Below are 16527 nucleotides of genomic sequence, written 5' to 3'. Positions count from 1 at the left end.
CTGGATCCTTCTCTGAAACTGCTGCAGAGAGAGCAGAGCCTGTTAATGCAGCTCTAAACCTTTCACCAGGAGAATTTTCAGGAAATTGGGATAAATTCCAGTTTAGCTTCTGTCCTTAGTCTCACACGCTGGGTGTGGTGTGAGCTGGGCAGGTGTCTGTCCCACAGACATGTTTTATTAACTTCGGACAACTTGAGTTTCAGAGCTGAAGTAAGGAATACTCTGAAGTGGCACGAAGCACAGGATGAACAGGCACTAGTGTGTCTGCCTGACTAATTTATGTCAGGAAGGCCTCGTATTTTTTAATGCACAAAGCTTTTAACTTTTGATAGGACACCTTAATTGGTGCACTGAGTGTCTTTCAGATAATTGTTGAATCCGAGTCTGAAAAAGTTGAATTGTGTAACATCAGTTGATGTTTTAGTCAGTTTTGAAAATAAGACTTTATTAATAGCAACTTGTCCTCAGGCTCTATATCATGTATATTTTCAGTTCCCAGGGGGATTTTACATGATATGGTTTTGGTACTCACCTTACAGTTTCTTTGCAAAATCATCTTTATCCCAAAGATGGGATTGATTTTTGGGGTGGGTTTTCTTTGTTTGTTTTTTGTGTTTTTTTTTCATGGGTTTTTGTTGTTTTTTTGGTTGGTTGGTTTTCTTTTGTTTTTTCTTTAAACTGAAATAACCTTAGTAAACTTTCTTTATATTCTCATTCAACGTGCTTCCACTTGATTTCCAGGACATCAGGTGTTGTCTTAAAAGGGATGCTGTGAAAGGCAGTTGAGTAGTTTTGGTTCAGTTTTTTCACCATCTCTCAAAACTCCAGTTTGAATTCTGAGCTTTCAAGTGTTGTTTGTAATTCAGACACTGTTTTTAAACACTTTATGCTTTAATCTGTGAGGAGTTTTTAAACAGGTGCCCAGTCATTGCTCAGAACAGAGGTTATTGTCCTTCATTGCCACTTGTTTGAAACATTTCTTTTAGATAAGCAATATCTGAGTGCTATACAAATTAATTATAAAAGGTACATTAGAATACAGTTTACTACTTTTTTCCCCAAAGTGTTCCTTGGGCTGATTTGGATCAGCCTATGACACCATTTTAGCAAACTTGGCTCAGTTGAATGGATATTACAGCCTACTTGGGTCTGCGGGTGTATGCCTTTTATGTAAACACCTTTTACACTATGTAGAAACAGAAAGTTGTGGTGCATTTGAAAACAAAACTTGTGATAATGTTTGCTGTTTGTTGTGGGAAATGTGTATAGAGAGTAAAACTTTTTTTCCATTGCTTCAGATTTGATTGTGAGTTGCCACATGTGAATAAGCGTTTTGGTAACTAAGGTCGTGGATCATTCTCCAGTACTCACAGTAAGGACAATTTAAGCAGTCCTGCATCTGAGTACAGTCAATCCCTTTAAACTGGTATTCAGTAAGTAGTGGTATTTGGTAACTAGTACATATTCGCAACAGTATGTATGTAGGAGACAAACTGTTAATGGAAATAAAAAGCAGCTTGTGAAAATGATTCTCCTACTTCCTCACAATTATTCTGCTTTAGCTATGGCTTTACTATAATGAGTTACAGTAAATGAAATTTTCACTCTATTACTGTGTAGCATTGGCAGATCACAGGTAGTGTAGAAAGCATTTTGTTTTCATTTAACAGGATACATGGTATCAGGTGGTGTTGATTGACATTTCTTGGATACTGCTTTATACAGCATTTCATGCAAATCATGTTTGAATGAGACTGCTGCATCAAATTACATTTCTTTCAGATTATAGCCCTTGCAGATGTGAGACAGAGCTTGTTCAGCAGCTAGCAAAAGGCTTTTGTTTTTAACACTTACTGTTTTCACAACTTGACTGCAAAGCCCTATAATTACTGCACTTAAGGTAGTGAAGGAATGATGGGCACTTTCTCTTATCAGATCTATAAGTAGTAGCAAGCAGATGCAGCATGAGATCCCTCCAGCTGTCAAATATTGTCAGGCTGGCATAGAGGGAATGCAGTTTAAAATGCAGGTGACATAATACCCAACATTCTCCATTTGCTAGTGGGCTTCTGATTAATCACGATTACCATACATTATCATACCATCAAATTTAATCATATCAATGAATTCCCATCTGCAGGAGGAGCAGCAGCAGCTAAACATGATGGTAACAGCTATTAAATGAGAGAAATAGATGATTTCTAAATGCAGTAACCCTTTAACTTGTCATGCTAGCTCCTGTGTGCACATGCTTCATAGATATTAAAATCAAACAGAAAACTTGTGCATTTACATTCTGCATTTATTGTAATTTACCTTTTTAAGTGATTGCTATTTAGCACTGCTAAGGAAACTAGAGTTGGAGAATTAAATATTATTTTTAATTATGTTAATGACTATTGTTAATTATAATTGTTAATTATATTGTTAAAGATGCTAGAATTACTTCAATCTCAGCTTTAGTACCTGCTAAATACAGAATCACAGAATTGCTGAGGTTGGCAGGGATCTCTGGAGGTCATCTTTTTCACTCCCCAGTTCAGGCAGGGCCACCTAGAGCCGGTTGCCCAGGACCATGTCCAGATGGCTTTTGGGTATCTCCAAGGATGGTGACTCCCCAGCCTCCCTGGACAACTTGTGCCAGCGCTCAGTCACCCTCTGCCCTGGGTGTGAGTGAGTGGTGGGTTTTTTGTGGAAGGGGGGAGTAAGTGGCTGTGTAGTGTTCAGTTGCCCTCTGAGCTCAAAACACGACACCCTCACAGTAAAAAAGTTTTTATTTAGATATATATTTTTTATATATAGGTGTATACATTGATTTTGATACACTTGTATGAATGAAATTTTAAATTTTTTAGGCCTTGTGAGCAAAGCACAAATTTTAATCAAGGCAAAGAGGAAAAAGTATTACACATATACCTATGTAGCCATTAATTAGGCACTGTTAAAGAGCTACTTTGCAGAAGTCAAGACTTGTAAAGCAATCCAATTAAAATATACAATTGACTTCCTTCTACAATGCAGTAAGAGTAATCTAGTGCTTAAACACTGAATGGAGAACTAAAATACATTTATTATAAAATTGTAGAGTTCTAGATGATAGTATAGTACCCTTAAGCTATTCTCACTGAGATGAGAAGATGTCCTTTTAAAAGATAATTCAGTATATTTGTGTCATCACAATACCAAAAAAACCCCAAACTATAATCTGGTATGTATTTACCTTCTGCACCTTTGGTTCTTGCTAATTCTTTACAATGTGAAAGGAAAAAATGCTTTATACATTATAAAACAGTAAATTGTACTATTGTTTACAATAAAATTAGATACTTTAGAGGAACGTTATGGGTTGATTGTAGGATACCCAAAAAGGAAAAAAATGTTTAGGCCTTCATACATATGTGAGTAGTACCTGCAGGCACATTGGAAACTCTGGGTATGTAAAAATTCTTGCATCAATGTGTTTGCAAGGTCAGAGATGTGTAAAATATCTCAAAAATTAGATTTCCTTACAGAATTAAAAATCAGGAGTCAGGTAATTTAACTACTAAATAATTAGGTATGAAATGTCATTTTCTAATACAGGTGAAAGTCCAAGTTAGCAGCAGTTCTAATATTTGTCTTCTATAAAGCTGGCCGCTTCTGGACTTTTTTTTGTACAAATCTAAGCATTTTTTTGTTGGAGGGAGAAGCATCATCCACAAGTCACATGTATATGTCTTTGAGGTTCTCGGATTGTTTTTAAATTAACTGTAACTGTACCTTCAGGCTTGGAGTGTAATGTAGAAATCCTGACTTTGATATTCATGACCGAGTTTAGTTCTGACCTCAGAGCTGTTTCTAATAGTCAGTGAGTTGGAGGTCAACAAGATACACTAGGTCAATAAACACTGTAATATTTCCATGGAATAGTCTCTGGTAAATCCAAGGATCGGGTATGAATTTTGTTCGATGTTTTATCTCACTAGTTCTGAAAGCAGAGGGGGTCCAAAACTTTTGGGTGTCTCATTTTTTTACACATCCCTAAAACTGGGATTATGGGCCATTCTGCTTTGTTGCATCTCTTACAGAAGCACACTGAAGTTAGCAGTATTTTTGTCTTCTTTTTGCAACATGAATATGTCTCTGCTTGATGTATTAGGGGAGTTACCCTGAATCTTGCTGAAAAGGAATACAAGGACTCTAGTTTACAGCTTTGATCTCTGGAACTGTTTGTGATTGTTTTAGTATGCTGGGAATATCCTTCTTCTGTATTGCCTGTGTCCTTATTTTAGCTATTTGATCATGAGTTGGCTTAAATAACAAGGGATTCCATGCCTTTCTGTCCTTGCTTGTACTGGTTTTTCATGGTGGCTGAATTCTATTTTGGGACCTTAAACAGTGAAATAGGGCATTGATGGTTTCTCTCACAGATGACCTGGACTTGAGCTCAAACCTTCCAACATACTTTCTTATCTCTTGGAGTTGTGTAGTATCAAAGAGAACCTTGTACAAGTTATGTGGTACATTTTAATATTAAAAAATACTTTCAGCTCAGTTGAGGAAAATATCAACCCATTCTCTCAGACTCAGTCTGCCTGTAGTGCAGTCCACATACTTGAACCAGCATTTACTATGTCCTTGCATTTTCCTCTCAGAAAGTATGTTCCAGAAGCTTTGAAGAGACTCATGTATGGGTAGCATACAGTCATTGTCTTGAGTTCTATGTTCACTCTGAACTTTAATTTTTGTCCTTGATTGAAATGTATTTAAGGCATGAAATTTTTATATAAGGTCTTCTTATTAATCCATTGGGAAAATCATGGTGCTTGCTAGGTTTTATTTCACCTTGATAGAATTACATGATTGTCATAGACATCACAGGGACAACTACTGAGTCATTTAGACTGTAAGGAAATAGCAAAATAAGTTTTATTATAAAATTTCAGTGAATCATTCTCTTTCTGCACGCTGTGCACAGTAAATAAGGATACTATGAAACTTGAATGTAAAGAGCCATGGTTTGCGGGATATACATACTTCTACTTGAAAATTTTTGAATCAATTCCAAGATACATGAAGCAGGGCTTCCTACGCAAGAGGATGAAAAGTCAGTTCCTTGCCCTGGAAGGTAGGCATTTTAGGAAAGCTTTTCAAAAACTCTAGTAGCTGCTGAAATAAGAAGATTAACAGCTTGTGACAGCTGGCTATAGTTTTAATTGTCATAGGTTATAGTGGTCATTATTCTTTGCATTTAAACCGTATAAGAAGAATTAACTGAGTGGCCCTGCTTAACTGTCAATGGGGTTCTCCTAGCTCTTTGCATTTTAAGTGAGATTAATAAACGAAAACATGTTGTAGAAGCAGGGTGTATTTTATTGAAAGATTCATGAAGTTTCAATGACATTGTTAAGGTATTTAATTAGTCTCATGAAAAAAAAAAATAGTGACCCCTTTAGAGAAGCTGATAAGTCATATAATAGCTGTTAGATCCTCTTTATTCCTTGCTTTATAAGATTAACTTTGTGCTAAGCAATTTATGCTAAGTTTTCCCTTTTATTGGTAACCAAAGTTATCTGTGCTTCATGAATAGATTATTGGAGATAACATCATGTAATTAACAAGAGATGCAGAAAAGTAAAAGTACAATTTGTGTAAGAATTGTATGAGAGAGAATGTTAATTTCTTAACTAGGAAGGATATTTAAAGGGATAAAAGGAAGGCAAAATAGTGCAGTTCTTTGAAAGGATTAAAGTAACCTTATCTCATGCTCTTTCAGAAGGTGGGATTGCCTGAGTGTATGGAAGTCATGTTCAATGAGCTATTCACAACTCTGATGAATTGTAGATGCAAGTTTGCATTCAGTTTTTTTTTTTTTTTTTTCAGGAATGATTGATAAGGTTTAAGTTATACCTTAGCTATATTGAATAATGGAAGTTAGTAAAAGGGGAGATTTTACAACCTGCAGGCATGTGGAATTGTATAAAAATGTCAATCTGAAGTGCCCTAAATTATAGTGTCTAGGGGAGGAAGAGTGGGTACATTTTTTTTGTCAGTAAATTTTGCAAAATCAAAGATTTAAGACAATAAAATAACTGTCAATAGCACTTTGGTGTGCAGTTATCTTCCCCTTTGAAGTATTTCTGAAATGTCTGTTACTGGTCTCTGGAAATCTATGCAGAACCCTATTTACAGTGCAATTTTCTTCTAGACATCAGTTCCTATATTCAAAAAAAGATGGTACATAAGAATTTTCAAATAGAAGTTGCGTAAGGATTACAGTTAATCATATTCCTTAAAAACAGGAAAAAGTACAGATCAAAAATTACTTTCTTCAGTAGTTTAAGGAAAATCTTGGTATTCAGTACCTTGCTTTCAGTGTTTAGGCATTGACATGTTTTGGTTTTCACAGAAGATAATAAAGACTGGCCAGAGCTGTGTGTCTCTGCAGCCCATGAATCCTTGCTAAGAGGCTGATCAAGAGCTCTCCAGATTTCCAAAATGACAATTTCTCACTCAGGTCTTTGAAATATTTGTCAACATCAGGGCTGCAGGTAGTGCTTTAGAAGGAACTACAGAGCTGAAGTAGTTGCAGTTTTGTGAAGAGGAGTATGTATCGGTTGGTTAAGGACTTCTAGGCTGGACTGACATTACGGGTACCTCTGCTTCAGGTCTCGTTCTGTTTCCCAATTCTTTGCTCTTTGTGCAACCAGCTTTAAATATAGCTAAAAATTTCATTTGAGGTGTCTTTCCTTGCAATTGGGTGCACTTTTACTAAGCAATCAATCTGATAATGATAGTAAATCAGTAATAATGATACTTTATAATCCAGTGAGATGGGAAGAAGACTCCAAAAAGTTACTGCATGTGCATTGCTGGGTCTTTCTCATGGACATTTGGAAGCTCGGTCTTCGTAACCATTTCTGTATGAATGTGAACCAGCCTTGTGGGATCTCACTGGAAAGGCACATATTTTTTATTTTCCTCCAGTGTCAGAGTGGCCCCAATGTTGGACTGAAATGTAGAACCTTGCAGCGTTGGCTGATAGTGAATTTGCATTTCTCTCTTTTGTTAGGTTGAAACTTAACTTGAAAATGAGTGTTTTGAATACTGTGAGATTTAAGTAGGAAAGTTTCCTAAAATGTTTAATAATGGTGAAGTAATAGTTAAAATTATTTTTTTAATAAGGAGTTTTAGTTGATGTGTGTACTGAATAGCTAGTTGTAATTTGAAACTGTCCGGATAGCAAAACCATGAAAAATGGGAGTAACTACTATGCATGTAAAGATTTATTATGCATCTATGTTACAGTATGCTTATTTTATCAAAAATAGACCTTTATGAAAACTAGCTTTTGCACCTGCTCTTCATTAATTTTTGAAATTAAATAGCTCTGCGTGGTCTTTTCTACAAAATACCAGAGGGCGCTTGGGGGTTATTAGCAAATACTTGCTGAATGTAGAGTTTAACACTAATGGTAAAATAATTCACTCATAGTATTATAGTTTAACTACTGTTAAAAAACGGTAAAAAAAACAGCAAAAAAACCCAAACAAACAGCAACAAAAAAAAGGCAAAAAACAAACAAACCACAACCCCACCCTGAAAAACTTTTAAGTGATTGAGTACTGTTATATTACTTCGTACTATTTTTAGGGCAGTTAGAATTTGGCATAAGTAAAAGCTGAAGTTGTAGTATTAATGTATTCCTATTAAATTGGGGAAAAAATGTAATGGTATTTCAGAATAATAGACAAGCACCTCATAACTTAAAAAAATATCCACCCTAGTTTACATATTTTCTTAAAAAAAAGTAAAGTTCATTTGTGTCTGGAAGTCGTAGCTCTAGTTGAAACTTAGAGTTTTAGTTTCACATGTAGTGGGTGAAATTAATCCATCACACAATCAAATCCCTGTTGGAATTGTCCTGAAATCCTTTTCAGAAGAGAAATCTCAGCAATGTAAAATCTGAAAATACAAGCCTCCCCTTACCTATGTTACTGTGATTTAGGGCAGAATTTGATTTCACTCTTTAGGAATAGTAGCAGTAGATCTGGTCTAGGAAAAAAGTAGAAGTCAGTCTTCTTTTCATGGATATCAAAAGGAAAAGAATCAAACTATTTTTTTTTTTTTTAAGTAAATATTGGTAATCTTTTTTGTTGGCAAATAACAGATGTCTTTGCAATTAATTTTGCATGATTGGCCTTTGGTTGTCAACCAAGAATTGTGATCAGTCATATTTTAGTAGTTCTTCAAAATGTCATGTACAAAGTTAAAATCTGTTCAGTGATCAAGTAGGTATTTCTTAGCAATACTTAGTTGTCTGTATAGCATGCAGCTTTACTGTGGTGTGACTTAGATATACTTCTGTAGTTTTGCCATTTTTGAAACTTTTAGATTTCAAAAAAACCAACCCCTTCTTCCACTGTGTGTGGATTGAGTACTGTGGCAGGGAAGGCTCATTGTTTTGGCACTAATGAACCCTGAACAGACTCGTGTTTGTTGCAGGATAAGAAAAGGATCTTCATGTAACTTTAAACACAAAATGGAGAAGGAGAGTTGGCTTTAAGACTGGAAAATACTTGTTATCTTTAAAAACTTCTCAGCTTCAAAGTTTAACTGGTACCTTACTTAAAAAGTTGAAAAACCCCCAGAATTCTTCACTGTGAGGGATGGAAAAGAGAGAGGCCAATAGGAAGAGTTCCAAACTTCAAATATTTCCCTCTTGCTCTGATTTTGTTGGACTGTTTTGGAGCTATTGTGACCCAAACTTGTGTTGTGGGATATACTTGTATGAAATATACCACTAATAAAACTAAAGCAAGAAAAATATTTTCTCAGTGTATCTTGGTGGGCATTTGTTGGGATTTTTGAATACTAGCTTTCTGATAACAGTTCGATAACTGTTAGTTTGTCTTAAAATCAGTGAAAATATTTGGCAGACAGTAAATATTTGCTGCTTAAATTAAGCTGGATGGACACTTTGGTACTGAATTTCATTATTGCTTATATTTTTAACATATTTATAACTTACATTGCATATATTTTTAACAGTGAAATATCTTGCTGGTTATAGTTTTCTGTAATTTTTTTGTAAATAAACTATAGTCTCAGTTTTTTAATTGTGACCTTTCTTAGATCTAAAATGACCTTGTATTCCTTGGTTCTAAAACTTAACTAAAGCTTATTTCATAAGGGTTTAAAGTTTCCTTATAATGGGAAATATAAAGCCGCTCTTGGTGTGTGTAGTACTACTAGACTTCTGTGGTTTGAACCAAGATGTTGTGCTGTCTGTCTGCCTCATTTTGAAGGGTTCTGGTTGAAATTTTCCAAATATTTTAATTCCAAGATTGAAAAGGTGAAAAAATAATTGTTATGGTCAAGTGACTTGAAAAATTGAGGAAAAATGAAATATTTCTAAGGAAGAAAATTAAGTTTGGCTGCACTGAGGATGTTTTGGTACATAAGAGCTGTGTGAAATTCAACAGGACTTTCCATGCATTTGCAATTCACGGCTGCTTTGGGATGAGGTAGATCCATGCATAATAACAAGGGGTACAACTTGGCAGGAGAGGGAAAGCTAGTATGAAGAAGTGTTTATTTAAAATAAAAGTAGAGAATGTTTCCCAACCTGTGCTCTCATTTTCTTCTCCTTCCCTGGCAGGAAAATGAGTGGGAATTGCCTGGACTGAGTGCACAGAGAAGAAAGGCTGGGTCTGGGTGGGGTAAATGGGAGCTCTTGACCAGCTGGTACAAGACAAGACCACCAGCTTGGAGTCAGGGCACTGGGAAGCTGCATCCATGCTGGGATTAGCAGCCAGAGGGCAGAGTGAGAGATGTGATGGGGATGAGAGGGTGTATCTGAAGAGCAAGCAGGACCAGGAGAACAGTAAGACTAATTGGACAAAGAATTAATATTGGGGAAGATGCTTGAGACAGGGTTACAAATTTGGTCATAGAAGCAGAGATGCCTGCTTATTTTGTAGTCTAAGCCTGCTTTTGTAGCCTAGCCCTAAAACTAAAATTTGAAAGTGAGGGAAGAGACTGATAAGGATCTGTTACCTTGACCAGGGCAGAATACATCGAGTTTGGAAGAAGCAGGTAGAGGAGAGTGGTCACTGCAGTGCCATTTGGTGCTTGGAAACAAGACCAGCCAGATCATTACTGCTGCCAGTTCTTCAGCTTGGATGGGAAATATGTGATACTTATGCTTTATTAGCCCAAGTTTCAGTAAGTTTATATAATCTGGTTTTCACTGGCTACTTTAGAAGTAACTGAGATATATGTAGACATATTGTGTCTAGAGAAAAATACAGGGAGAAGTTCAGAGCTTTCAAGTTGAGCTCTCAGAAAATAGGAAAAAGCAGCTTGTCTGTTGAGACTGCTTTCTCTCCCCAGGTTCAATATGTTCATGTGACTACGTGTGGTAAATAACATGCAAAATAAAAACCTTCTTGTGTGAAACTGCCCCGATGAACTGGTTTCTCCCCTGCCTCTGTTGCAATGTCCTTATGCATTATGCAGTGATAAACTAATAACTAAATAGCTAAGTATCAGTTGGTTTGCTGGGTGCCTCCCTCAAGGCTGCACGGCTTGCAGAAGCGCTGTGTATTCCCCTAGGATGTCTGTTAGAGCAATGCTTTAAGAAGTAGGCTCTTATAACCAAGGTTTCCAAGATGAGGGAATGCGTTTAACCTTTCTTTGAAAGTACCTCTGGCAGCTCCTCCGTGTGGCGATGGTAGAGATGTGTTTCAGGAATGAAGGGTCAGGATCCTCAAGGTTTGTGTTCAGTTGGTCTTTTGGCAGGCAGCCAGCTCTGTCCTGCTCTACATGAGGGAAGGGCAGTGCAGTTCAACAGCTTCGTTCAGCTAAACCTGAATGGATTTTGATGGGAGAAAAAAAATATCCCTTTCTCCATCCCAAGTAGCTCCCTCTTCCTCCAGCTGCTGTTGTTCGGAGACAGCCTGTGAAATTCAAAGGTGTTAGTCTCTTCTGAGGTGGTAAGAATATTTTGTGTTAGTAACTGTTCACTTGCAGAAGCTTAGCATTTCTTCCTACAAACAGTAATTATGTTATGAGGACTGTCACGCTTGAATGTAGTCTAATGTCTTTCCACTAAATGAAATACCCACATACCTTGGCTGACTAGGAGCACTGTCAGTGGGATATAGACCCTTTAATCTCTAGAAATGATAAAATATTTACAGTTGATGGCTGTATAATGAGATAAAATAAGCAGTCACAGTCTCATGTCCAAATAAGAGGTCTAGTATTTCACGTATCCCTGTTTAGGTGTTTTAAAGAAGGCCAGAGATTTAGTAATGGCCGTGATCCTCAGTGCCTCTCATTTACTTGTTTGGACCTTGCCAATCCCAGTTGTATTGTGCTGGTAGAAGGGTGTGAAGAAGCTTTGTCTTGTGCTGCTTTAGTAATGAGTAGACTTCAGTTTCCAGGGCAAGTACCCCTTTTTGCTGTGTGAGAAATTCTTTTCCTAAAATGCTAGTATTTTTGCAGTATGAATAGGATATAGTGAGATTGTGCATACTGCATGGTGAGGGCAGCTCAATAGATGAATAAGCTGCTGCGACTTAGTTGTTTGCTGATGACCATGTTTCGGTCTAGCAGGGAGCGTTTGGTCTGAAATCTGTTTTATAAAGCTTGTCTTCAGCAATGGCAAGTTTTAAGCTTTAAGGTGACCATCAGATATAGACAGAACAGATGCCAGCACTGATTTCAGAATCCGTGTAATGAGGAAAAAAAGGATGTTCATAGGTTATTTTCATTACTTATTTGATTTTACTTACACATAATAAAGAAATGCTGGTGAATATAATGTCTTAATGTGAAGCAAAGCTGCTTCTGTTTATCAGAGTTTGCCAACATATTTTGTCAACTTTTTATATAAAAGAAAAAAATAGTGTGACTTACTCGATTAAATGTGTCTTCTGCAAAGGTCTGCTTTTGGAATAACATTCCACTTTCTACAATACGTAAAGGTTCACTTTACATTAAAAAAAAAAATATTACTAGAGGAAGGATGATTTTGCAGTCTTTCTTATAATGCTTCAGATGGAAAGTTGTGAGTAGACAGCGGTGTTATTCTCCTGTTACTTTTTTTGAAAGATGATTTTTTAAATTTTCTGGATACCATAAATTGTCCTTTCCCCCCTTTCTTTAAAGTAAGACTGTTTCACTTCTGTAACTTACATTGTACTAAATTGATGTTGAATAATAGCATGGTTTAAGAGGGTAAATGTCAGGAATGTCTTTTAAAGTAGACATTCAGATTGTTTTGGATTAATGGGAAAAAAAAGGTCAATAATTGCATGGATTTCAATAAGCTTGAGAAGAAATGGCATTCTTGTGGTGCTAGTAATTATTAAAACATTGAGAATTCATTTCAAGATACTGTACCGGGGTTCAGTATCTCTTCCATTGTGAAAGAATGACTCAGTAAGGGCTGCCAATTTGTACAGATCATAGGAGGTAACTCATAAAGCAATCGTATTTTTAAGAGAAAAAAGTCATAGCAGGCAATAGATACATTTCTGGATGGTAGTTCTAATCTTAGTTCTGTCTTATTAAATAGGGCCCTCCAGACTTTCAGCAGCATACGCCTGGACCAGTTCCTACCAACTTCTCCCAAGCCCCAAGGCTGCCAATCCAGGACCAGTGGAGAGGGCCACCACCACCGCCACCACCCCTCCCGCCTCCACCTCCTCAGGAAAGAGATCCCTTCTTCATAGCAGGTAAGCATTTTCATTTCCATTAACATACAAAATCCACTTAACAAAAAGTGCCTGTGTGGTGTAAGTGTGTGTTGTGGTTTAACCCCAGCTGGCAAATAAGCTTGTTCACTCCTCCCCTCCACCCCAGTGGGATGGGGAGGAGAATCAGGGAAAAAAAAAGGTAAAATTTGTGGTTTGAGATAAGAACAGTTTAATGACTAAAATAAAATACAAGAATAATAGTAATAGTAGTAATGAAATGGCAAAAAGAGAGTAAAACGCAAGACCAGTATTGCATGGTTCGGTTGCTCACCACCCACTGACCAATGCCCAAGCAGCGATCCGCACCTCCTGTCCAGCAATCCTCTCTGCCACTGCTCCCCTACCCCCCGGATTTATATACTGAGCATGATGTTCTATGGTATAGAACGCCCCTGTAGCTGGTTTGGGTCAGCTCTCCTGACCAGGCTCTCTCCCCACTTCTTGTACACCCGCTTGCTGTCAGAGCACAGCAAACTGAAAAATTGTTAACTTGGAATAAGGGCTACTTACCAATGCCTAAGATATCAGTGTGTTACCAACATTATTCTCACACTAAATCCAAAACACTGCTAATAGGAAGAAAATTAACTCTATCCCAGCCAAAACCAGGACAGTGTGTATCATATGACTTGAAGTGTTTGGAAGAACATGCAGGCTGGAAGCTCCTGTATGTAGCCAGACTAGTGCCAAAAATGCTGGTTGTCTGGTATCTTTCAACTTTTTTAGATGTAATTGTACGTCTCCATCTGTAACTACCATCAATCTGGATATTTATACAGATACAAAATGAAATTAATATCTAAGTGATTGTTTCAGCAACGTTTGTTGGATTTTAGCTAACTAGTACTTGCCCCATACGGTTTGGTTTCCGTTAGTAACACGTGAACTATGTGCATACTGTAAGAAATCTGTTCAGGTTAGCTAAAATGGTACAGCATAGCAAACAAAATAGATAGTAAGTGCATGTCTATGTATATAGATATATAAATACATGTACATACCACAGATATGTAATGTGCAGATATATAATGTATATGTATTAAGACATGTCCTACAATTTTGCTTTCGATAAATTTCAGGTTACTTTTCCAAATCAAAATAGAGCTGTGTGTTTTGAAAGTGTATTTGCGTCCCAGGGAGGTTGTCATTTAATCACTTGTCTGATTCCCACAGATCCAAGGTTTCCGAGTCATCACTTGTTTGAGCAGCGAAGCCCCCCCCCACCGCCACCTCCCCCGCTTCTTAACAGCGCGCATCCTGTCCCTACCCAAAATCCGATGCCGTTCAGCCAGCCCGGGCCGGCGTTCAATCAACAAGGACAACAACCAGTGTTTCCCAGAGAGCGGCCGGTACGGCCGAACATGCAGCCTCAAGGTCCGGTGGGGATTCTCCACTTCAACCAGCCGGGCTCAGCGAATCCACGGCCGTTCATCCCTCCGAGGCAGCAGTTCCTGCAGGCTCCCGGCCAGCCCTTCCTCGCCACGCACGCAGCGCACACGCAGCCCAGCATGCAGGTACGGCTCTGCAGCGTGAAGGGACCCGGTGCTGCCTTGTAGGCTTACAGGAGTGGGGTAACTGGAGTTACTTGAATTTACAGGTATGAGGCAGATGGACCTGTCACACTTTTTATTGCTGTGCCTGAAAAAGTGATTAATTTTCTCCCCAGTTGCCAGCACTAACGTATTTCCAAGACTGAGCTGGCAGCTTGGCCCTGGCTCCTTAAGTTGCTTTAGCTCCGCAGAGATAGGGAGACCAGCTCCCCTGGGCTCCCCCCGCCCCGGCTTTCCCGGCCCCCCCCCGCCTCGGCTCTCCCGGGCCAGCGGCAGGGCGGGAGCGCCCTCTGCCGCTCAGCTGCGGAGCCCGGCCGGGAACCCTGCGGCCTCCCGCAAACCGGGAGGAAGCGGAGTTACTGCTTGAAGTGGGGTAAAGGTTTTGGGGATGTGCAGGGAGGGGATGTGGAGGGCCCCGCGTGTTCGGTAGGCTTTGTGCAGGATCTTTTTCATGGTGTCTGCATGGTGAATGTGGGGAAATCCCGAGGTTTGGTGATGTTGTCGGGGAAAAAACACACCAAAAAACAAACCGTTTAAAAGTAGAAAAGGGGGCGAAGGGCAAAAATGCTCGCATTTGTCTTTTTCCACTTCAGCTGGTGACTTACACGAAGAACTAGCTTGTACAACTTCTGTTAGTCTGGTTTTTTACTCAGTATATTTTTGGTTTAGCCTGGTCCATAGCTACTTACAGATGTTTTAAGAACTTGGGAGGTTGGAGCTACTTTTCAGGAGTTTATTACCTTGAAACTAAAAACAAATAATCTTTTTCTTCATGCAAAGGGTCCCTTGCATCCTCCGTTACAGCCTCAGCCACAACCTCAGCCTCAGCAGCACCATCACCAGCAGCAGCAGCAGCAGCACCATCACCAGCAGCAGCAACAGCAGCACCATCATCATCTCCAAGGGCCACCACAGCCCCTGATGCCCATGAACCAGCCACAATTCAGGCCTCATATGCAGGCCACGCAGCAGCAGCCAAATAACAACAGGATGCAGTGTCAGCCACGACAGGGTCCAATGAAGCCAAGACATGTAAGTACCACATACACCAATGTTGCTTTGCGTCGTTCTGCATGGGTAGCAGGCATGTAAGCGCAGGTTTCAAAACTCATCAGTGTGGTTTTTCAGTCCTGTTTATTCCCTTTCTTCTCTGTCTCTTTCTTTCACCATTTGTTGCTCCTTTTCTGCCTTAATCGTTTTACAACCTGTATCCAGAAATATCACGTCTATCTTTCCCTTTTTTTTAAATTTTTCTTCCAGTGTTCAGTGTTGTTCATGATATGAGTCCAATAAGAGATGATGCAGTTGCCCATAAACTGGCAATAGAGTGGGTTTTGGAGGATAGGTTTGCTTAATAAGATTTTTAAACTGCTGGTAGCCTGTGATTGTGTGGGAGCCCAGTTCTCTGACACTCTTTCAAGTTGAAGGCCTCTCTGTACCACTGCTAATAAGCTTTCTGGTTCAGATAGTGCCACTTAATGTTTTGAGAGTTTGTTCCCGTGCAGCATATTCTGTTGCTCGGTAGGTTGGGGTAGCACAATGGTCTGTAGCAGAGCTCAGGACAACATGACTGTAGTTCAGAATAATTGCTTTGATTGGAAGTCAGTCACACAGTGAAGCCAATTTCTGAGAAGGATGTTAAACAGATGAGATTCAGTTTTCCTTTCAATTAAAAAAAATGCTGAAATGTTCTCATTTCTATAATTTTTCTTCTCACATTGAAATGATTGTGCTTATTCAAAAAGCTTTTTTTCCCCAACTCCACTAAATCATGAAGACATGAAACGGGAAGCACTTTACTCTGGTTTGTAGTGGAATTCTGCAGGTTTTCTTCCTTTCTGCTTTTCAGAATACACCATCACAAAATATTGTCAAGCGTCCAAATCAGCAGCTACAGTCAACAGCTCCAAGAAATAGTAACTTGCGTGAGTTGCCGATAGCGCCATCACATGCTATGGAAATGAGCAACAACAGGCGAAGTTCTACCCCAGCTGCTCAGGTCAAACCCATCACCAGCACAATGTCTGCCACCAAATCTGTAGCTGGTGTTGGAAACTCACAAGGCAGACCTGAGATGAAAGCTAAAGCAATCACACCAGTGGGCCAAGGAAAATCAGAAGTAAAACCTGAACCAGAGGTAAGGTGCTTTTTTTTTTGTTTGTTTGTTTTAAAAAAAAGAAATGAACTCCCATCTTTTAAAAAGTTGTTTAGTCTGACTTGTGAACTGTAAC

At 38.7% G+C, this 16527-nt stretch overlaps 1 protein-coding gene across 4 annotated transcripts in view; it reads left to right on the top strand.

Annotated features, from left to right (window-relative positions):
* Positions 1 to 16527, top strand: part of RBM33 (RNA binding motif protein 33) — a 104849-nt gene that overhangs the window by 44784 nt on the left and 43538 nt on the right. For all 4 annotated transcript variants that reach the window (XM_042802284.1, XM_042802286.1, XM_042802283.1 and 1 more), the window contains exons 11-14: positions 12566 to 12725; positions 13920 to 14260; positions 15077 to 15328; positions 16146 to 16433. In XM_042802284.1, coding sequence (XP_042658218.1) covers positions 12566 to 12725; positions 13920 to 14260; positions 15077 to 15328; positions 16146 to 16433 — 1041 coding nt within the window. The remainder of the gene's footprint in view (positions 1 to 12565; positions 12726 to 13919; positions 14261 to 15076; positions 15329 to 16145; positions 16434 to 16527) is intronic.

This window comes from Tyto alba, unplaced genomic scaffold (genome assembly GCF_018691265.1).
Source record: "Tyto alba isolate M040663 unplaced genomic scaffold, T.alba_DEE_v4.0 Super-Scaffold_38, whole genome shotgun sequence".
Classification (NCBI taxonomy): Eukaryota; Metazoa; Chordata; class Aves; order Strigiformes; family Tytonidae; genus Tyto; species Tyto alba.
Note: the sequence above shows the minus strand (reverse complement) of the source record. Positions and strands in the feature narration are given on the sequence as shown.